Source organism: Malassezia sympodialis, genomic scaffold, assembly GCF_000349305.1.
Source record: "Malassezia sympodialis ATCC 42132 genomic scaffold, msy_sf_16, whole genome shotgun sequence".
Taxonomy (NCBI): Eukaryota; Fungi; Basidiomycota; class Malasseziomycetes; order Malasseziales; family Malasseziaceae; genus Malassezia; species Malassezia sympodialis.
This window is the reverse complement of record NW_017387814.1, coordinates 178,393-197,429: the sequence shown is the minus strand read 5'-3', so window position 1 is coordinate 197,429 and position 19,037 is coordinate 178,393. Positions and strand designations below refer to the sequence as shown.

Below are 19,037 nucleotides of genomic sequence, written 5' to 3'. Positions count from 1 at the left end.
CTACATTGCTAGTGCTCGAGTCTGCCCCAACAGGAATGCGGGCGACCGCGACGCTCACCAAAGTGAACAGAAGCACAACTGCGAAGAAACGCATCTGACACAGAAGGAATACAGATAGGCTATCCCATTTGTATTTTCGGAGAAATGGTCCGTGCTATGGCTCGGCCGACTGTCAACGCCAAGTGTACATAATGGCACAGCCTCATGCACGCCACGTTAGATGCACCTTACTTGTCAACCGCGTCTTTTTTTGGAAGATCGCTTGGGCGCTGCAGCAGGCCTTGCATGCTTTTGCTCCAACCGCTCAATCATAGCATCGAACGAAGACGCGCGCTGCGACGCTTTTGCCCGCATGGCCCTGCGAAGCGCGTCGAGATCGGCGCCGTCGTCATCCTCAGCCCCGCCTGTCTTCGACGCGGATGTCGCTGGCTCGACTTGAGCAGATTTGCGCTTCTTCGTAGAGGATCCGTAGAAATCGTCCCAGACGCCCAGTTCTTTTGCATAGGCTTCCGCTTCGTTGGCCTCCTGCTGGGCCTTGGCACGTAGTTTCTTGCGTGTCTTGCTACCTTCAGGCTTTTGAAGAGCTGTCCATGCCTTAGTGGGGCGTATCTCATTGGCCTTCAGCGCGCCGTTCACGATTTCCATAAAGCGTTCCTCGTCTTCCAGGATGTTAGAGCAGGGGACCTCCGAAAAGATGCCCTCCAAATGGCCCTTGTGCTCGCGGTAGGCTTGCAGGATATCACGGCGCTCTTCACTTGAGCCTGGAGTTAGACCGATATCGTACCTTGGTAGGACGCTTTGAACTCCTCCAGAGTCTTTCCATTCACTTCTCCGGTCCAGAGGGTCTTGAAGTATTCGTTCCAGTCCACAGGCTCGTCGCTCTCCCATATAGAGTCACTCGTCGAGCCAGTAGCGTCGTATTTTTTTCGTCGCTTCTCATCAGACAGCACGCTATATGCAAAGCCAATCTGTTGGAACCGCAGAGCAACGGCCTCTGGATCACCCTGGTGCAGTCGGGCCTTATCGGGATGGTACCGCAATGCCAGCTTCCGGTATGCCTTCTTGATTGCATCAGAACTTGGCTGATTCTCTTTGCTTAGACCGAGGACATCGTACAAGTCGACATCCGACTCGTCAGGGAAAAAGAGCCGTGCAGGGTCCTCCGCGTCGTCGAGCATAGGGAGTGTCGCGGTTCGCGTCGCGAGACGCGCCGCCTCCACACAATGTGGCAAGGGCCTAGTAGGCAATGGCAAGGGTGCGCTTCATATCGCAGACACTAGCGACGTTTTGTCGAACCATGGTAGGATCGGGAGGGCGCCTGTCGGCCGCTGCGCCCGCTCGAGAGCGATCGCTGCCGCCGACCAGCAGTGGTGTCAGGGATGCGCAAGGGCCGCATGAAGCGAGGAAAGCGCCCGCAAAAGTGACGACCATCCAGGATACCCCCTATTTCACGCCGGCGCAGTGTGAGCGCCTACAGGCCCGCGCGCGCGGCCACCACACGTCAGCGGCCAAGTGGGACCAAATGCGCATGGCGGCGTGTTCCTTTATTGCGGCCGTGGGCGCGAAGCTCGGCTGGTACGTCTGCCACTCTCACGCAGCCCCCAACGAACGATTGGCGCCGCGCAGATGCTGTATCTTCGCTTCCACTTGTTTTACCCGCCCGCTGACTTTTCGATGCATGAGGTGGCCTGTGCCTGTGTGTTCACGGCGACCAAATTGAATGACACGCAAAAACGTGTGTACGATGTGGTCCTCGCGAGCTATGCGCTGCGGTTTCCCGACCTGCTCGTACCGCCGCCAGGCGCGGCGAGTGGCGCCTGTGGCGATTGGATCGCACACGCAACAGTGCCCGAGATGGACATCGATGTCGACGCCATACAGCAGGAGCAGGCTCGTCTCGTCGCGCTGGAACGACTGCTGCTACAGTGTATCTGCTTCCATTTTCAGCCGCGCTCGCCCTTGATCCTACGGTGGACCATCAAGGTGGCCCGGTACTGGCAGAGTACGTGATGTCCACTGACGCGAGTTCCGAAGCAGGATGCCGACCTGGTCTGGCGCACTGCGTGCGACAGGTATGTTGGCTGCACTCACACAGCCACCGCACATATGCGCCTCTGCTATACCCCCCGTCCACTGTGGCCTGTGGATGTGTGTACGCGACGGCGGCGATGATGTGTGTGCAGGACGGTACGACGCGCCTCGCGGACCTCTTTGTCGAGCCTCGTACGTGGCTGTCTGCATGGTCGACGAGCATGGAAGCAATCCAGGATGTGGCACTGCACCTACTGCACCTGTATGGAATGCACGCGCCGTCGCTGACTATGGACCAACGCAGCGACCGCGCTGTACCGTTGCATGTGACGTATCCGCCGCCTATGAGCCTTCTCGCATGGGCAGCGTGCAGCCCGACGGAGACGCTAGGCGCGCGCGTCACACAGGCGCAGATCTGGATTCGGCAGCAGCCCATGGCGCCAGGGACGCGCGAGCAACATGTGCGGGTGGCGCGTAACGACGATGCACTACCCTCGACCATGTACTCGGCGCACCCCGACGATGGTGGCCGTTCAGTCGCGACACGGTACATACTGTTATCATGAGGTATCAAGCTACAGGCATTCTAGGCTTCGACTGTGCCTGCATGCATGGTCTGGTGAACATGGTGCATGATGGACTCCCAGTGCGTGCGGCGCACAAACCAGAGGGACAGTATCGCGGCATACAAAAGCGCTGCAGTGAGTCCCCACCAGAGGCCCGCGAGGCCGAGCTGGGGCGGCCCGAAGGCGAGGAACAGGCTCACGGGGATGCCTGCCACATAGTACGCCGTCAAGTTGATAGCCGCGCTCAGGGTCTGTCGCCCGCAGCCCCGCAGGATACCGCCCACAATGCCCGCAATGCAGTCGGCACACTGGAAGATAGCCACGATCGGCAGCACTGAAGCGACCATTTGGACGACGCCGGGATCGCTGCTGAAGAGGAAGCCGAGGTGCCGGCGCGTGAAGAACACCACGGACGAATTGAACAGGCCGATCAGCACCGACACGAAGATCGCGGCATCGCTCGCGAGCCGCGCATGAAGTGCATGGCCTGCACCAAGGACATTACCGACGCGCACCGAGGCGGCCACAGCCGCGCCATAGGGCAGCTGATACGTGACGGACGACGTGATGAGGAGCACGGACTGCGATGCGAGCGCGGTGGTTCCCAGGGCGGCCGTGACGAGGCCCACGATCTCCCACGCCCACCACTCGGACGCAAGGCTGAGCAGCCCCGCGAGACCCAGCCGGAAGCATGTTTTCAGCCCCGCGCGGTCCCACGCTTGCCAGGACCAGCCGTCCCAGGTGCCGTGCGAAACGAGCATGCACTGCAGCGTGCACAAGAGGGCCATGAGCCACATGGAGATGGCGCTCGCGAGCGGGGCGCCTAAAAAGCCGAACCGGATCGACGGTGGGCCCCATACGAGCAGGTAGTTGGCGAGCGCATTGATCGGCGACACGACGAGGAGCACCACGGTCGGTGCATGCATGAGTCCCTGGGCCTGCAGGAACCGACGACTCAGCTCAAAGATGGCGTGTCCAGGGAGTCCGAGAGACAGTACGGAGAGGAATTGGCGGGCCTTGTGTGCGATGGCAGGCTCCTGGCCCAACAGGAGTAGGAAGCGCTCGGCGTTGAGCCACAGCAAAATGATCCATGGAAGCGTTAGCGCGATCATGACGCCGACGCGCTGCGTCCAGAGGCCCATCATGCGTGGGCTGCGCGTATACGAGGCGGGCAGCAGCGTATCGAGCGCGGAGATGAGGCCGCTGAGCACGCTAAAACCGGTGACATTGGCCGTCATACCAGCGAGCGACGCCGCGGCGAGCTCGACCGTGCCGAGGTGGCCGAGGCTCAGCACGGAGACGACAGACAGACTCAGCTCAAGCAGATGCGTAGCCGCCACAGGCACAGTGAAGCGGAAGATGGTGCGCAACTCTTGGTGGAAGAGGGCCCGCTCCGTGGCGGCTGTCTCGTCTTCCTCTTCCTCGGCCGCCTCGGTCCACACGGTGTGCGATGGGGGGCGGATCGTGCCGTACCCAGAAGCATTGCCCATGCTCGAGATAGACGGCTGCACAAACTTGTGGGCAGGCGCTGGCGCCTCCGCCAGGAGAGGCGCGCCCTCCTCCGCACGGGCGCCGGACGGCTGGCGGTGCGCGCCGAGAAACTCGCCGACAAGTATGCCGGAGAGGTTCGAGCGCACCGATCCCACCTCCATCTCCTGGCTGGGCGATGGCTCGTCGACAGCGTGCCCCGCGGGCACGGCCCACGGCGACGCGGCTCCCTCGCGTTCGCCACGCATGGGGGTCGGAGGGTGGCGGACGAGCGTACACCAAGTTTATCACGTGATCGGTATGTGGGGGGCTGGGCCGACGGCCGTCGCTGCGACCGTCTTCCAGGATGGCACCGCCGGCCGGCAAGTACAAGGAGTCTGCGACAGCGCGTCTGCTCGGTTCGGGCACATCGGGCATTGCTGAGCTGCTCGTGTTCCACCCCGTGGACACTGTGGCGAAGCGACTGATGAGCAACAAGGACCGCACCGCGTCCATGTCCGCCGTGCTGTTCAAGGACAAGGCGCACGCGCCGCTTACGACGCGCTTCCTGAGCCTGTTCCCTGGTCTGGGCTATGCGGCTGGCTACAAGGTGCTGCAGCGTGTGTACAAGTTCGGCGGTCAGCCGTACTTCAACGACTACCTGAACAAGCACCACAAGCGGCAGTTTGAGAGTGTGTTTGGCGAGCGCACCGGCAAGAGCATTATGAGTGCGACGGCCGGCTCGCTGACCGGTATCGGTGAGATTGTGCTGCTGCCGCTCGACGTGCTGAAGATCAAGCGCCAGACGAACCCCGAGGCGTTCCGCTCGCGCGGCTTTGTGCGCATCCTCCTCGACGAGAATGTGAACCTGTACCGCGGCTGGGGCTGGACGGCTGCGCGCAATGCGCCAGGTTCGTTCGCGCTGTTCGGCGGCAGTGCATTTACAAAGGAGTATGTGTTTGGCCTCAAGAACTACTCGGATGCGACGTGGGCCCAAAACTTCGTCGCAAGCATTGCCGGCAGTGTCGCCAGCATCACCGTGGCGGCGCCGCTCGACGTCGTCAAGACGCGCATTCAGAACGCCAACTTCGAGTCCAAGGTCGGCGGTGTCGCGATCATCCGCGACATGATCAGGAACGAGGGCCTCACCGCCTTCTTCAAGGGCCTCACGCCCAAGGTCCTGGTCGTCGGCCCCAAGCTGGTCTTCTCGTTCACGCTCGCGCAGTCGCTCATCCCCTGGTTCGGCAAGTTTGTATAGCTGCAGAATTAGCTCCAACAAAAGCGATGGGCGAGGCTCAGTCGTATAGCTGCAGCATCTGGGGGCACCAGGCATTGCCGGCAAGCAAGCCCGTCGCGGCGACCCCACTCAGGCGCAAATTACAAGTACCATCCTGCTCGCCTCACGTACGTACCTGGGTATCTAGGCACCTAGCAGGCGCAGGGCCTCGGCCTCGAGGTCGTCTACCCGCGCACGCTTGCGGGGTGCCTCGTCGTCGTTATCGTCGTCGTCGTCCTTGCCATCGTCATTGTCCAACAGAGGCAAGTCATCCCAGGCAACCTCGTCGTCCGACGGCAGCTGCGCCGTGGAGGGCGCACGCGTGCCATTCTGCTCCGCGATGAGGCGCTCCATCTCCTTTTGCCGGCGGCGCTTGGCTTGGCGTTTCTCCTTGGCCAGTGTCTTGTCGCGCACATCCGCCTCCGCCATCCGCGCGCGCGCCTCGGCCTCGTGCTGCGCAATCTGCGCCTGGACGTGGCCCTGCGCATGGAACGCCTCCTCGTCCTGTAGCTCGTACAGCGGACGCGCCTGGCCCTCGTCATCAAATACGACGCGGTCGCCCGAGCCACGCAGACCCGCTGCGGCCATGGCCTTCTTGCTCTGGCCTCGCGAGAGCTGCCGCTTCGACAGGTGCGCCGACGCCGGCTCCGCCTGGTTGTGCTCGTCCAGGTCGTGATCCGCCCGCGCTAGTGTCAGCAGGTCGCCGTCGTCGTCACTCGCGCCGCCCGCATCAAAGCCCTCCTCGTCATCACTTGCGCGCATCGACGCATACTGGTCACTCAGCACAGTCTGGTTCGTGCGGTGAAATAGGCGGTCATGCTTCGTGCGCACGGCCTTGGGCGCCGGCGGCTCGTCAGGCTCGGACGCCGTGTCGCTCTCGCTCTGCGCGGCGAGCGCTGCAGCGCGCGCCTGCGCCTGCGCCTGTGCCTCGCGGAGAAATTTGATCTTCGGCGCACCGGGCAGGCCGAGTGACGCTGCGTACTCGGGGAGCGGAAGAGCGGCCAGGTCAAACGTGTTCTTGTCCTTGTGCAAATGCACAGAGCGCACGTACGACACGAAGGCCTTCTGCGCGAGGTGTTTCAGCTCCACGTCCTGGAACAGGAACGACTGCAGCTGCGGCGAGATCCGCTGTACCTTGGCACTGCGCGCCTGGATATCCGTGATGGGAATGTCGGCTCGCTCCAGTGCACCCAGCAGGCCCGCCTCTTCACTCGGCAGCAGAAAGAGGAGCGCCTTGCCGTGCGCGTGGTACCGCGCAGTGCGCCCAACACGGTGGATATACGTCTCGGCACTGTCCGGCGCATCGACCTGCACCACCCAGTCGACGGCAGGAAAGTCGAGGCCACGCGCAGCAATGTCCGTAGCGAAGAGCGCGGCGTGCTTGCTGCGGCTGTAGTCGGTGAAGATCTTGAGGCGCCGTGTCTGCTTCTGCTTGCCGTGCAGAGCCATGAGCGGCAGACCAGGGCGCAGGCGGCAGAAGACCTCGTGCGCGAACTGCACCTGACGGCACGAGCTCATAAACACAAGCACCTTGGACTGTGTGTGCGAGCGCAGGAACGAGAAGAGCATATCGAGCTTCTCGGGCAGCGGCACCGTCATGTAGAATTGCTCCAGGTGCTGCGGCGTGCGCGCCTCCGTGTCGTCCTGCACGGCAATGTGCTCAGGATCGCGCAGGCTCAGGCGCGCCAGGTCCTGCACGCGCTTCGTCTGCGTCGCCGAGAAGAGGAGCGTCTGCCGCAAGCGCGGCAGGTGCTCCACGATCGCATTCAGCGTATTGGCAAAGCCCATATCCAGGAGGCGGTCCGCCTCGTCCAGCACGAGCACCTGCAAGTTGGTCGCATCAAAGCCCACCGTCTGGTCCAAGTGCTGCAGCAGGCGGCCGGGCGTCGCCACGAGAATGTTCATCCGGCTGAGCCGGTCCTGCTCGTGCTTCAGGTCCTTGCCGCCAATCACGAGACCCGCCGAGAATGTGTGCGCCCCCCCGATACTGCGCAGCACATCAAAGATCTGCATCGCGAGTTCGCGCGTCGGCGACACAATGAGCGCACCCAGCCCATCGTGGCTCGACCACTTTTGGCGGTACAGGCGCTCCAGGACGGGCAAAAGGAAGGCAAGCGTCTTGCCCGACCCCGTGCGTGCCATGCCCAGCACATCGCGGCCGCGCAGGGATGCCGGCAGGGATGCGCGCTGGATCGGCGTCATGTCGATGAAGCCCGCGCGTTTCAGGCCCTGCCGCGTCCGCTGCGAGAGCGGCACCGCTGTAAACGCCGTATCATTCGGTCCAAGCTCGAGCGTCGCACATGCCGCCTCGAGCTCGTCCATTTCTCGCTGGTCATGCCGCCGCTTTTGCTCGCGCGACGCGCGCGTGCGCGCATTGAAGGCGTGCGGCCGCGCCACCCGCGCTGGCATGAGCCAAGAAAAAAAAGCCGCGCGCGGTGGAGTCGTGGCCCCTCGGCCGAACACCATTGCCTGCGCTTCGATTCGTGACGCCACGAGCCATGCCGCGGCTCGCTGCGTGTGCGGGTGTGTGCGCACTCGGCCGCGCCGCGCCGCTGGGCGCGCGTCGCACGAGTGCGTATGCCGCGTCCATATCCAGGGCGCGCGTGCCGCCGGCGCCCGTGCCGAACACGCCTCGCATCGCGCCCTGGGCAGCCGCTCGTGCACTGGAACGCGCTGGGAAAGAGCCCGCGCTGACGCACGCAGAGGCGCAGCGCGTGTGCGCAGAGGTGCTCGAGGAACCTGAGACGTCAGCGGCTGCCGGCGCCGGCTGGCACGATACGCTCCTGCGCTGCGTTCTGCACGTACCGATCGGCGCGCCTCAGCGCGACGTGCTTCTGACAGCGCTCCTCGAAGGCATCTGGGCGGCGCCCCACCCTATTGGCCCCGGCACATATACGCGCCTGCTCCGCCGCATGCGCGCAGACCCCATGCCTCATACCCGGCGTGCGATGCATGGACATGTCTGTGCCGGGCACTTGCCTGACACCGCCGTGTGGCAGGCCCTGCTGCGGCTGCATGCACACGCACACGACTGGGCGCGCATGGACGAGATGCTGCGGCTTGGTATCGAGAGCAGCATATTGAGTGCTGCAGATGGATACCACTATACTTTGCTGCGGCTTCAGCACGATCCGTCGGCGCCGCATCCTCGTAACAGCATGGATGTGCTGCTCCAGCACATGCAGCAGAGTGGTGTGCGCCTGAACGACGCGATGCTTGTGCGTCTCCTGCATGCACTTGCCGCTCCGGTGCGCCGCGCAGCAGCGGCGCATGTGGGCACAGAGCGCATGGCGCAAAAGGTCGCGCCAGTGCAGCGCCTGGTCGATGCTTTTTTCGTGTGGCTATGCCACCACGACGCGCTTCCGCTCGCGGCATTCCGCCGCTCACTCGCACACATGCTGGAGCTGGAATTACAGCTGCTCGCCGCGCAGCACCAGGCGGTCATGAGCGAGGCGCGCCGCGCACATCGGCCATGCTCGCCGTTCCCATCGCGCGCGAGCCTACAGAAAATGCGGGCGAAGCTCGCCCTCGTGTCTGACACGCTCGGTGGCGACGACGGACTCCTGGAGCGTGTACAGATCGCGATGGACGCTACCAGCGGACGATCTCGCGAGGCGGCGGCCAAGCTCCAGGCATGGATCGCGCGCGACGCCTCGGACAGCGCGCGCGAGCTGCAGCGCCGCACACTCGTGCTCATCTTTTCGCAGGCATGCCGGCATGCACGCGCACGGCGCCTCGCGCCCATGCTGGACGTTCTCGCGGCCGGCGTGGACGCGGACCTCTGGCGCGCGCCGACGACACGCACGACGGGACCGCCTGCGGCGACGCTCGTGCGGCTATGGACGCGGTTTGTCGGCGCATGGACGCACATGATCGGTGTGCGCCGCGGTCGCCGTACGCGTGCGCGTGTCGCTCAGGCACCCATGGGCTGGCCCCTGCTTGCGCGTGCGCTCGACCTGCTCACCCGCACCGCGCCGCATGTGCCGGCCACATGGGCGCGTGTGTGGGACCACCCTGAGCGCTGTCGAGCCCTTGCGACAGCTGTGCGACATGCGCCCAGCCCACCGCGCGCCGTCGCGCGCGTGGACGAGTGCCTACGCACCCTGCAGGTGCCGGCGCGCATCCCCCGGACGTTCCACCAGGCGGTCGCGAGCGCCGCACGATACCCATAATTACATAAGCATGAACGAGGCCCCGCCGCGTCGGGAGCGACACGACACGTGCGACGATGGCCAAAGGGCCGCCCGCGGAGACGCGAGCGCGGCGTGGGGGCGCGCACAGCGATGGAGTGGCGTCTGATGCGCAGTCGCATGCGTCGTCGGTGCCGCTCCTTCTCGCTCTGTGCGTGCTGTGGTACACCAGCTCGGCGCTCACGTCCAACACGAGCAAGAGCCTGCTGTCGCGACCGAAGGTGGCCGGCGAGGTGCTGCCGGGCGCGCCCCTGTTCCCATACCCTGTGACGCTGACGCTGGTGCAGTTTGTGTTTGTGAACCTGTTTTGCTATCTCGGCACACGCCGGTCGTTGCTGGGGGAGTTTACGCTGGCGAAGCGGCTCGTGCGCATTTCGTGGCAGCAGATGCGCGAGATTGTGCAGATCAGCATCTTCAACGTGCTGGGCCACGCGCTCAGCTCGCTGGCCGTGAGCCACGTTGAGGTGAGCCTGGTGCACACCATCAAGGCGCTCTCGCCCCTCTTTACCGTGCTGTCGTACGCGCTCTTTTTTCGTGTGCCGTACTCGCTGCGGACCTATGTGGCGCTTGTGCCGCTTATGACGGGTGTTGTGCTCGCGTGCAGCTCGCTGTCGAAGAACAAGCGCGAAGATATGGTCGGGTTTGCAGCGGCGCTAGGCAGCACACTCATTGTCGTGGCCCAAAACATTTATTCGAAGAAGCTGCTCAAGCCGGCTGTGAGTGCCGCGACGAATGCACCCGAAAAGCTGGACAAGGTCAACATCCTGTTCTACTCGAGTGCCTGTTCCGTCGTACTCATGCTGCCGATGACGCTGTACTATGACGTGGGCCACATGGCCGCGCGGACGGCCCCGGGCGTCGGCCTCTACACTCTGTACCTGCTCGTGTCGAACGGGATTGTGCACTTTGCGCAGAATCTGCTGGCCTTCCAGGTGCTGGCCCACGTGTCGCCCGTGACGTACAGCGTCGCCAACCTGTTCAAGCGGGTGTTTGTCATCCTTGTCGCCATTGCCTGGTTCGGCCAGCGCGTGACTGCATGGCAGTGGGTCGGCATTGCGCTCACGTTCGTGGGCCTATACCTCTACAACAATGCAAAGAACGACAAGCCGAATGCGCCGGACGCGCCGCGCGAGCCCGAGGTGCTGCCGATGCACCAGCGCTCGGCGATGCAGACACGCCGCATCCCAGATACCAATGCCATGGAGCCAGGCGCGCTCCCGCATCCGACCCAAGTCAAGATGCGCATGGCGACGCCGCTCTTTTCGCTGCCACCGCAGTAGCGCGCGCCATCGGGCGCCGACCGCGTGGCCCGACCGCCAAGCCACGTGCACATAGTCCCTGCCAGCTGCGCCGCCCCCGGGCCTGCCAGATCGGCACGCAGCTTCTCTTTGTTGATCGGTCATGTCGTGGTTCTCGAACCAGTGGAACCGCTGGAATCAGTCGGCCCCGTCGGCGTGGTCCGATGTCGAGTGGCTGGACGTCGTGTATGGACGCCAGCGGTACGCAGACGCACTTCTCACTGTAGCTACCAGGTGACCCTCCCGCAGATTCAGGGCGCGCTTACGCTCGGCCACCTGCGCCAGGAACTTGCCGCCGTGTTTTCCCTGCCGGTGCAGCAGGTGCTCGTTGCGTTCCAGGGCCTGTTCCTCAAAGACGACCGCGTGTCACTGCAAGAGTATGGCCTGCACTCGGGCTCGCGCATCACCCTCGTCGCCCGCGACGCGTACGTGCAGCAGGCGCAAGCACGCGCCCAAGCATCGGCACAGGCGCAGGGCACACAGGGCACGCCCCAGGGCGCACCACAGGGCGGAGCCGCGGGCGGACTATCCGCGCAGGACGCCGAGTCGCTGCCGTCCGCGGCGCCGACGATGGCGCCCGTTGCACGTGCGGGCGCGGCCCCTGCAGCGCCGCCGGCGCAGGACGCGGGCGCTGGTGCGCCGGGCACCACAGACGCACCCTCGCACCTTGAGCAGATTGCGCAGGTGAGCCAGCACTGCCAGCGGGACCTGGTGCCAGAGTTGGAGCTCCTGGAAAAGACGATCGAGGCGCTGCCCGATGCGCCGCCAGGTAGCCTGCAGTCGCAGGCGCCTCACGACGCGTCAGGCGCCGTAGACGAGGCGTGCATCCCGCCGCAGCGTATTCCCCTCACGCAGCGCAAGCTCTCGGAACTGCTCCTACGCGAGCTGCTCAAGCTCGATGGTATCCCTACGGACAGCGAGGAGGTGCGCAACACGCGCAAGGCCACCGTCAAGGAGATCCAGGCGTACCTGGATCGCGTCGACGCCGCCTGGGGCCGCGCGACCCAGGCCAAGGGCATTGTCTCGGACGTGTAGTGTGGAGGCACTCATAGCCAAACACCCTCCTTCCCCTCTCCGCCCGTGCGCGTGTGTGGCATGTGGGAGGCGGACGTCGTCAGCTCGACGACCTGGGCCACGGGGCGCGCATGCCGTGCCGCCGACTGTCTGCAGTGGTCCGAGGAGGGCCTCCTCGCCGTTGTCACGGCCGGCGCCATCCACATTGTGACGCCCCTCGTGGGCTACGCACGCGACGACGCGGGCGATGTGGCGCAGGCGTCGCAGGCCCGCGCGCCCTGGTCGGTGACGAGCGTGGATGCCAAGCGCGAGCTTGCGCGCATGCCGCCGGCGCCTGAGCCCGCCGACGAAGAGATTGCCGCGGCCACCGCGCCCAGCACGCTGGGCGAGGCGTGGCACGCCGCGGCCTGGTCGCCCGCCGGCGTGGGCCCTCGGCACACATGCGTGCTTGCCGCCATCAATGCGCGGCGGCAGCTGAGCCTCTATGTGTGTGAGGGCGACGCACGCACCGGGCCCTATGTGAGCGTGGACGTGCCTTGTGGGCAGTGGGCCGAGGCACGCACGGGCGTCGCACGCACGCTCGCGACGCAGTGTTCCGCCGTGCGCTGGTCGCCGGTCTCGCCCCAGCGGCATGCGTGGCTCGCGGCTGGCACGCGCGGTGGCGATGTGGTGCTCTGGGACGCGTTCGAACGGCCGCCGCGCGTCGTGTCGAGTGTGCGTGTGCCGCAGGCCGTGTATGCGCTAAGCTGGAGCGCATGGCAGCCCGATGGCACGGTGCGACTCGCCGTTCACGCGGCGGGGCACATGCATGTATATTCGCTGCGCGACGGGCCGGCGTGGACGCACGTCGGGACATGCGCGATAGGCCTAGCGCAGGTCTCGGACCTGCACTGGGCCGGCGGGCCGGTGCTGCACTGGTCGACGCCGAGTGCGCTCGTGTCGTGGCGCGCCGGGTCGGCGCCCGCGTCCGTGCCGCTGGACCTAGGCGTGCATGCGGCTGGCAGCGATGCACGCGGCACACTGCGTGACGACGGGCGCATGTATTCGCGGGCGGGCGTACAGATCGCGGCGCTGCCCCATGAGCAGACCGTGTGGGGCTACGCGCGTGATCCGTCCGGCCTGGTGGCGACGCTCGCGAGTGCGGATGAGACGGCGTCGTGGCGCTACATGATCAGCCACAAGCTCACACTCACGCTGTGGCTGCCCCGTGACCGGCCGCTGCCGGACGCCTCTCTCCCGCCGATCGTCGCGTGGCGCGCGTGGGCGTACGCACTGGAGCGCGAGGCCGATACGAGTGCGCTGTGGGCGCCGCTGCGTGAGCGTCTCGCCCAGCTGCAGGCACACGCCGAGGCCCTGGGGCAGCGTGAGGCCAGCGCGGCCGAATGGCGCGCTGCGCACCGCGAAGCGCAGTGCTTGGCGTGGGGCGCGCACATGGCGCCTGCGGCCGCCGCGCCGCACCTCGACGGGGCGCGCGAGCTGTGCGCGTGGCTCGGCCTGGCGGTGCGTGCCGCGGTGTGGGACGCCGCGATGCCGGCCGCCTACACGCGGCGCCTTGCGCGGGCGCTAGCGCAAGGCGCGCACGCCCCCGGCACGTCGTCGGCTGTGGCAGCGTGCCTGCAGCGCCTTCGAGCGCGCCTGGCCGTGCCGCCCGCCGCCGACGCGGACGAGGTGTGCCCAGCGTGTGATGCACACATGCCGCCCGAGCTCGCTGCGACGGCGCGGTGTCCGGCCGGGCACCTGTTCGACCGGTGCGTGGTGACGTACGCGGTGATTGATGGGGTGCATACCTGGACGTGTGGCGGCTGTGCGCGCCAGGCGTACGTGCCGGCGTGTGACGCTGTGTCCCAATGGTGGCCAGCTACGACGGGCTGCCTGGCGTGTGGGAATCGATGGAGTGCCTAGTGCCAGAGAACGGGTATTAGCTACGGAGGAAGCCCAGGCGCGAGTGTTCCTTGTTGCGCCGCTTCTTCTTCTGAGCGGCCTGCGCCACGAGGCGCTCGAGCTCGCGCCGCTCGTCGTCCGACTCGTCGGGCACGACGTCGCGGTAGATAGCGCCCAGCGTAGCAATCGCGCGCGCGCGGAGCATGAGTGTCTTCTCGCCGACGCCCTTCTCGTTGAGCACATTGTCGAGTACCTGGCGCAGCACGCCGGAGACCTCCCAGCGCGTGCCGCGCCATGTGGCCAGGAGCATCTTGCCATTGACGTCCTGCTCGAGCTGCTGGAGCTCCTCGTCGGTGAGGCCGCCCTTCTCCTGGCGGCGTGCGAGCTCCTCCATGCTCATCTGCACGTTGACGGCGCTGCCCATGACGTTCCACGTCTCCTTGATCATGCCGCCGCGCTCCTTCATGCGGCTCCAGAAGCCGGACATGCCGAGCAAGTGGCCGCGCTTGGTCTTGAGCCATGTGTTGCTCTTGGTGAGGTACACGGCGCCGATCGTGTGCAGCAGCTCCACGCCGAACGACTCGAGCTTCAGGTCCTCGGCCTCCTCGCGCATGCGCGAGAGGAACACCTGCGTCTCTGCGTCGTCGGCCGCGCCGGGGTTGCGCGCATCGACAAACGGCCGGATGCGGTCCTTCAGCTTCTCGGTGAGGTCAGCCACGCGCTTGCGCTCCTTCTCTGCCTTCTCCTTCTCGAACTCCTCGAGCTTCTCGCGCTGCTCCGGCGAGATCTTGTGCTTGCCGCTCTTCTCCGGCTTGCTCGCCGCCGCCACCTCCGACGGGGCGGCGCCCGCCGCAGCGTCCGCGGGCGCGCCGGCATCGGCCGACGCACCGGCGTCGGCGCTGGCGCCCTCGCCAGCGCTGTGCTCGCGTAGCTGGCGCTCCATCTCCTCGCGCTCCTCGTCGGTCATCATGATCTCCGAGGCGCGGCTAAAGTCCTTGATGAGACTGATCTCGCCGATCAAGTCCACGAAGCGCTCACCACCAAACAGCTGGCCAAACTGCACGGTCAGCCGACGAAACGCACCATCTCTGTAGCCTCTTTCAGTCCGACCTCCTCGGTCGGTTTCCTATCGGTAAGCCATGCACAACATACTTCTTGCCGTAGCGGTCATAGTCGGCTCGAAGATTCGAGTCGCTCAGGACACGGTATGCCTCACCAATCAGCTTGAAGCTGGCGTCAGTGTGCCATACGTACGTCTCCTCGTCGCCACCCTTGTCGGGGTGGTTGCGGATGGCCGCCTTGCGGTACGCTTTCTTGAGTTCAAGCTCCGTGGCGTCACCCCGCACTTGGAGGAGCTCATAATACTCCATATCCTGTGCGCATCAGCACGTACACAGCTACGTACCGCAATCTTCTCGCCATCACGGCTGATGTTCGCAGGCTGCGACGACTTGGTGTCCTCACTCATGGCCGGCAGGCAGCAGAGCGTGTGGGTACGTGGCAAGGAAAACACGCACCTCGCCCACCTCCACGTGCCCCAAACATACGCGACGCCCGCAACGCCACACTACGAGGAAAAGAAGCCATCGATGGTTTTTGTTGGACTAAGGGAGAGCCGTACACAGAGTCCAAACGCGGGGGCCTACACGCGTAGGCCCTACACTATAGATGCCGTGCCAGCCCCGCAGAGACAGGCACGGCATGAACGTAGCAGAGAGACCTGCCGGAGAGCACGCCGCATCATGCGACTTACTCCTCGCGCTGCTTGCGGCGCAGGTCACGCTCCTCAGTGATGGTAAGCTTGACACCACCGCCACGGGGCATCGAGATCCAGCGCTTCTCGCTGTCGCCAATGACGAAAATGTTGCTGAGACGCGTCGAGAACTCACGGCCGGCAGGGTCGCGGATGTGCACAATGTCAAAGCCACCGTGGTGACGCTCCACGTGGATCAGCTGGCCAGCACGGCCAATGTTGCGGCCACCCGTCACCATGACCTGCGCGCCGGTGTCGAACTTGATAAAGTCGACCATCTTCTGGTTCACCAGGTCATACTTGACGGTGTCATTGACGCGCACGAGCGGGTCGGGGTAACGGAGAGTGCGGCCGTCGTGGGTCACGATCTGCGGCACGCCCTTGGCACCCAGCTGGACGCGCTTCACCTTCAGCAGCTTGTACTGAGCCTCCTCAGCGGTGATGCGGTGCACAACGAAGCGGCCCTTCACATCGTAGAGGATGCGGAAGTGCTCGCCCGACTTGTCAATCGACACGACGTCCTGGAAGCCGGTCGGGTAGGTCGGGTCCGTACGGATCTTGTTGTCGACCTTGATGATGCGCTGCATCGTGATGGACTGCACCTCACGGCCAGTGAGGGCGTACTTCAAGCGGTTGCGCAGCAGAATCTGTCGAGTTAGTATGCCTGCTCAGTAGCCCGTGGCCGGTCGCTCCCAGAACGTCAGACGCCTAACAAAGGTTGTCCACACGCCTAAAGGCATCGGAAAGCCATGCATGTAGTTTGGGGATCATCGTTCGGTGAGGCGTACCGCCACCGGGCATCGGTACATACCACCAGAGGAAGAGCCTCACGGAGCTTGTGAGGACCGGTGCTCGGGCGCGGGGCGTAGGTGCCGGACAGCTGTATGGTTAGTGTCTCCTGATGAAATGCGCACATACCTTGTCCAGCATCCACGAGCTAGGGGCAGCAAGGTGCTTCAGGTGGTGCTTCGGTCCGCGAACCATGGCTGTAGTAGACGCAAAGGTGAGAGGACTGGTTGCAAGATCCAGCGCGAGCGCCCGAAGAAAACGTGGCCGGCCAGGGACGTCGGGGTTCGGCCGACGATTGCAGTTTTGAATCGCTATGGGAACATGTCACGTGAAATGGTCCGTGCACCTACGGCGCCAGCTCGCGCGTCCAGTCGTAGGGCCCCCACACCGCACGGAACGCCTCGAGCTGCTGCGCCATGCCCGTCACATGGCGAGGGCGCCGCCATCGGAAGGGCTCAAGATCGAGAATGTTACCGATGATCTCATGTGCAAAGTGCCTGCCATGTCAGCGTCGTAGAAAATACACACTTGGGAAAGCCATGTCCACCCACGTGGTCGCCATCCTCAAAGGTTGGCTCGTCTGTCTGAGGTCCTGCGGGCCGGCCTGTATACTGCCCTTGCAAAGACTCGATCACATGCCCATAGCCACGCTGCCCTTTGTAGTCCCATTGGATCATAAAGTAGGGGAGACGCGACACCATACTGCGCTGGAACGGCCGCGCCTCTGAGAACTCAATCACTTGAGTGTGGTCCGCCCACTCGGACTCCACTTCGGACAGGGCCTGGTGGAAGTACGCGGGTACCTGGGGGAAAACATCATTGGGAAGGGGTATCGCCTCCAGATAGGTATGCTTCTGCTGGCGCAGAGAGAGAACCGTCTCGAAAAATACCACCGATTGCTGCCGGGCGGCTGCCATGCGAATCAGGCACTTCATGAAATTCTGCGGTCAGAATCAGGCACGTACGCGGATCTCCGTCCATCCATCCTCATCCACATCCAGCGAACTCACATGGTGCTGCATCGGAACAATCCAACAGTGCCCCTCCACCAGCGGCTCTCGATCTGGTAGTGCCAAGTAGACGCACGTCCCACTCGATACAATATTCGCACTGGGTGGTGTTGCACCATCATCCTGCCAGCAAAAGGGACACTCATCCAAGGCCCGTTTCGTGCGCGCAAAGTCTGGGTTAGTGGAGAATACACACCTTGGACAGCAAATTGGCGCTTCAGCGCGTCGTCGCGCATGCGGCGACGAGCGAATCGTTTCGCCTCCTCATCCATGTAATCGAGATCATTTTCGAAGCCTTGATCGGCCATGATTTGATGGGCCAGCATCGCATCAGCGTCTTTTTGGTCAGCCCGCCCTGCGGAAAACTTCTCCTGACGAACTAGCTCGGACAACGCCTCAGATCCGTCATCTTCATGTTTGGAGCGCTTGGAGGGCCGCTCCTTGTCCGCACTAGGGTCGCGGGAACTAGACGAAGAACCAATATCGTAGAGGCGCCCAAATCCATCCAAAACGGGTACCGCTTCCACACGCTCCGAAGACATGTCACCCTGACCGGCACGTGCAGCCTCCCATTCAGCCCGCAGCTGCGCAGCGTCAGGACGTCCCATCAGCTCGGCCCGCAAGACACTGGCCTCCAGCTTATTCAAGGCATCCACACTCATTGGAGCCGGAGAAGCGGATACCGGACCCGTTTGTGTCGGAAGAACACGAGGAATAGATGGGCCTTTTGGCGATGATGACGATGGGGCAGACGTGGACGAGCGAGACGTGGCGGGCGTGGAAGATGGTGCGGAAGGCGGAGCACCAGGCCGACGAAAGCCTGCCCGAGAGTGCATGGACGTGCGTCTGGAGCGTTCCAGTGAGCCATCGCGATCTTCCACAAACTGACGCTCCAAACGTGCTTCATCAAACGCATCCATGCTGCCATAGCGTTCCATAGCCACTTCCTCAACCGGGACACCTCTCTGCTCAGCCATTTCATACGTTCTTTGAAGCTTCATGAGTCGCCACTTGTAACCCGGGCCGCCATACGGAGGCTGGCTCTTGGGACGCTGATCCTCCTGTGGCGCCTGATGAGGCCGAGGTGCTAATGAAGGATTGAGTTCCCGGGAGCTGATCTCAGGTTCGGCGGGGTTGGACCGCTTCTGATCCTGGGATTTCTTGACACTCTGCCCCATAGCGCTAAATAGATCCCTGTCGTCGGCGCCCGAGATCATCCAGCTGTCACGCTGGAGCGCAGGTGATGAGTCATCTGCTCGAGATCCATGTTCTTGCTTCTCCTCGTCTCGATAATACTTGTGTCGATGATGTGAATGCCCTCTTCGTTCACGGTCAGAGTGTCTGTGATGGTGTCGATGCCGATGGCCGTCGTGGTCGTGACGATATTGCCGGTCTCGATCACGGTGGGGATCAGACTCCCTACGTGAGTGATGGTGTTTTTTTATCGACGACGATTTTCCATCATGGTCATCATAAGAATGAGATTGTGAGCGATCATCGACACGGACGTGGTCCGTGTCCGATGGATCCATGGAGAGCTCGTGCGACGGCTTGGAAACTAGGCACAGATGTGGAGCTGCCTGTGCCATGTGGTACTCAAACCTGGGCCCGATTTCTCGCCCAACAGATCGCAGGAAATTCTTAAAAAATTTGAGACAGATTATGAATGGCTGACGGTACGCGCGAACTAAGCAAGAACGAGCGAATCACTTTGCACAGATCGAACTGAATTCCTATGGAAACGGGGATCCGCCATTGAGTA

General features: G+C 63.8%; 12 protein-coding genes across 12 annotated transcripts; 5 read left to right on the top strand and 7 right to left on the bottom strand.

The window, feature by feature from the left end:
- Window positions 1-234: 234 nt before the first annotated feature.
- MSY001_3002 (uncharacterized protein) lies at window positions 235-1,178 on the bottom strand (the record flags this gene model as incomplete). The annotated part of the gene is made up of 2 exons (XM_018884888.1): window positions 235-761; window positions 785-1,178. The coding sequence occupies 2 exons, from the start codon at window positions 1,176-1,178 to the stop codon at window positions 235-237; spliced, it is 921 nt and encodes a 306-aa protein (XP_018741502.1).
- A 119-nt stretch (window positions 1,179-1,297) lies between these two features.
- Window positions 1,298-2,597, top strand: MSY001_3001 (uncharacterized protein; the record flags this gene model as incomplete). The annotated part of the gene is made up of 3 exons (XM_018884885.1): window positions 1,298-1,575; window positions 1,802-2,072; window positions 2,184-2,597. The coding sequence occupies 3 exons, from the start codon at window positions 1,298-1,300 to the stop codon at window positions 2,595-2,597; spliced, it is 963 nt and encodes a 320-aa protein (XP_018741501.1).
- Window positions 2,598-2,617: 20 nt separating this feature from the next.
- On the bottom strand, window positions 2,618-4,333 carry MSY001_3000 (uncharacterized protein; the record flags this gene model as incomplete). The annotated part of the gene is made up of 1 exon (XM_018884884.1): window positions 2,618-4,333. The coding sequence occupies one exon, from the start codon at window positions 4,331-4,333 to the stop codon at window positions 2,618-2,620; it is 1,716 nt and encodes a 571-aa protein (XP_018741500.1).
- Window positions 4,334-4,431: 98 nt separating this feature from the next.
- MSY001_2999 (uncharacterized protein) lies at window positions 4,432-5,322 on the top strand (the record flags this gene model as incomplete). The annotated part of the gene is made up of 1 exon (XM_018884883.1): window positions 4,432-5,322. The coding sequence occupies one exon, from the start codon at window positions 4,432-4,434 to the stop codon at window positions 5,320-5,322; it is 891 nt and encodes a 296-aa protein (XP_018741499.1).
- A 162-nt stretch (window positions 5,323-5,484) lies between these two features.
- On the bottom strand, window positions 5,485-7,662 carry MSY001_2998 (uncharacterized protein; the record flags this gene model as incomplete). Its single annotated transcript, XM_018884882.1, has 1 exon — window positions 5,485-7,662. The coding sequence occupies one exon, from the start codon at window positions 7,660-7,662 to the stop codon at window positions 5,485-5,487; it is 2,178 nt and encodes a 725-aa protein (XP_018741498.1).
- Window positions 7,663-7,838: 176 nt separating this feature from the next.
- On the top strand, window positions 7,839-9,512 carry MSY001_2997 (uncharacterized protein; the record flags this gene model as incomplete). Its single annotated transcript, XM_018884881.1, has 1 exon — window positions 7,839-9,512. The coding sequence occupies one exon, from the start codon at window positions 7,839-7,841 to the stop codon at window positions 9,510-9,512; it is 1,674 nt and encodes a 557-aa protein (XP_018741497.1).
- A 56-nt stretch (window positions 9,513-9,568) lies between these two features.
- Window positions 9,569-11,863, top strand: MSY001_2996 (uncharacterized protein; the record flags this gene model as incomplete). Its single annotated transcript, XM_018884880.1, has 4 exons — window positions 9,569-10,806; window positions 10,866-10,920; window positions 10,953-11,029; window positions 11,056-11,863. The coding sequence occupies 4 exons, from the start codon at window positions 9,569-9,571 to the stop codon at window positions 11,861-11,863; spliced, it is 2,178 nt and encodes a 725-aa protein (XP_018741496.1).
- A 60-nt stretch (window positions 11,864-11,923) lies between these two features.
- Window positions 11,924-13,744, top strand: MSY001_2995 (uncharacterized protein; the record flags this gene model as incomplete). Its single annotated transcript, XM_018884879.1, has 1 exon — window positions 11,924-13,744. One exon carries the CDS (start codon window positions 11,924-11,926, stop codon window positions 13,742-13,744), a length of 1,821 nt encoding a protein of 606 aa, XP_018741495.1.
- Window positions 13,745-13,760: 16 nt separating this feature from the next.
- Window positions 13,761-15,191, bottom strand: MSY001_2994 (uncharacterized protein; the record flags this gene model as incomplete). The annotated part of the gene is given in 3 exon segments (XM_018884878.1): window positions 13,761-14,849; window positions 14,869-15,096; window positions 15,129-15,191. The coding sequence occupies 3 exon segments, from the start codon at window positions 15,189-15,191 to the stop codon at window positions 13,761-13,763; spliced, it is 1,380 nt and encodes a 459-aa protein (XP_018741494.1).
- Window positions 15,192-15,472: 281 nt separating this feature from the next.
- Window positions 15,473-16,460, bottom strand: MSY001_2993 (uncharacterized protein; the record flags this gene model as incomplete). Its single annotated transcript, XM_018884877.1, has 3 exons — window positions 15,473-16,123; window positions 16,288-16,356; window positions 16,395-16,460. 3 exons carry the CDS (start codon window positions 16,458-16,460, stop codon window positions 15,473-15,475), a joined length of 786 nt encoding a protein of 261 aa, XP_018741493.1.
- Window positions 16,461-16,611: 151 nt separating this feature from the next.
- Window positions 16,612-17,200, bottom strand: MSY001_2992 (uncharacterized protein; the record flags this gene model as incomplete). Its single annotated transcript, XM_018884876.1, has 2 exons — window positions 16,612-16,762; window positions 16,794-17,200. The coding sequence occupies 2 exons, from the start codon at window positions 17,198-17,200 to the stop codon at window positions 16,612-16,614; spliced, it is 558 nt and encodes a 185-aa protein (XP_018741492.1).
- Window positions 17,201-17,218: 18 nt separating this feature from the next.
- On the bottom strand, window positions 17,219-18,492 carry MSY001_2991 (uncharacterized protein; the record flags this gene model as incomplete). Its single annotated transcript, XM_018884874.1, has 2 exons — window positions 17,219-17,448; window positions 17,472-18,492. The coding sequence occupies 2 exons, from the start codon at window positions 18,490-18,492 to the stop codon at window positions 17,219-17,221; spliced, it is 1,251 nt and encodes a 416-aa protein (XP_018741491.1).
- Between the last annotated feature and the right edge of the window lie 545 nt (window positions 18,493-19,037).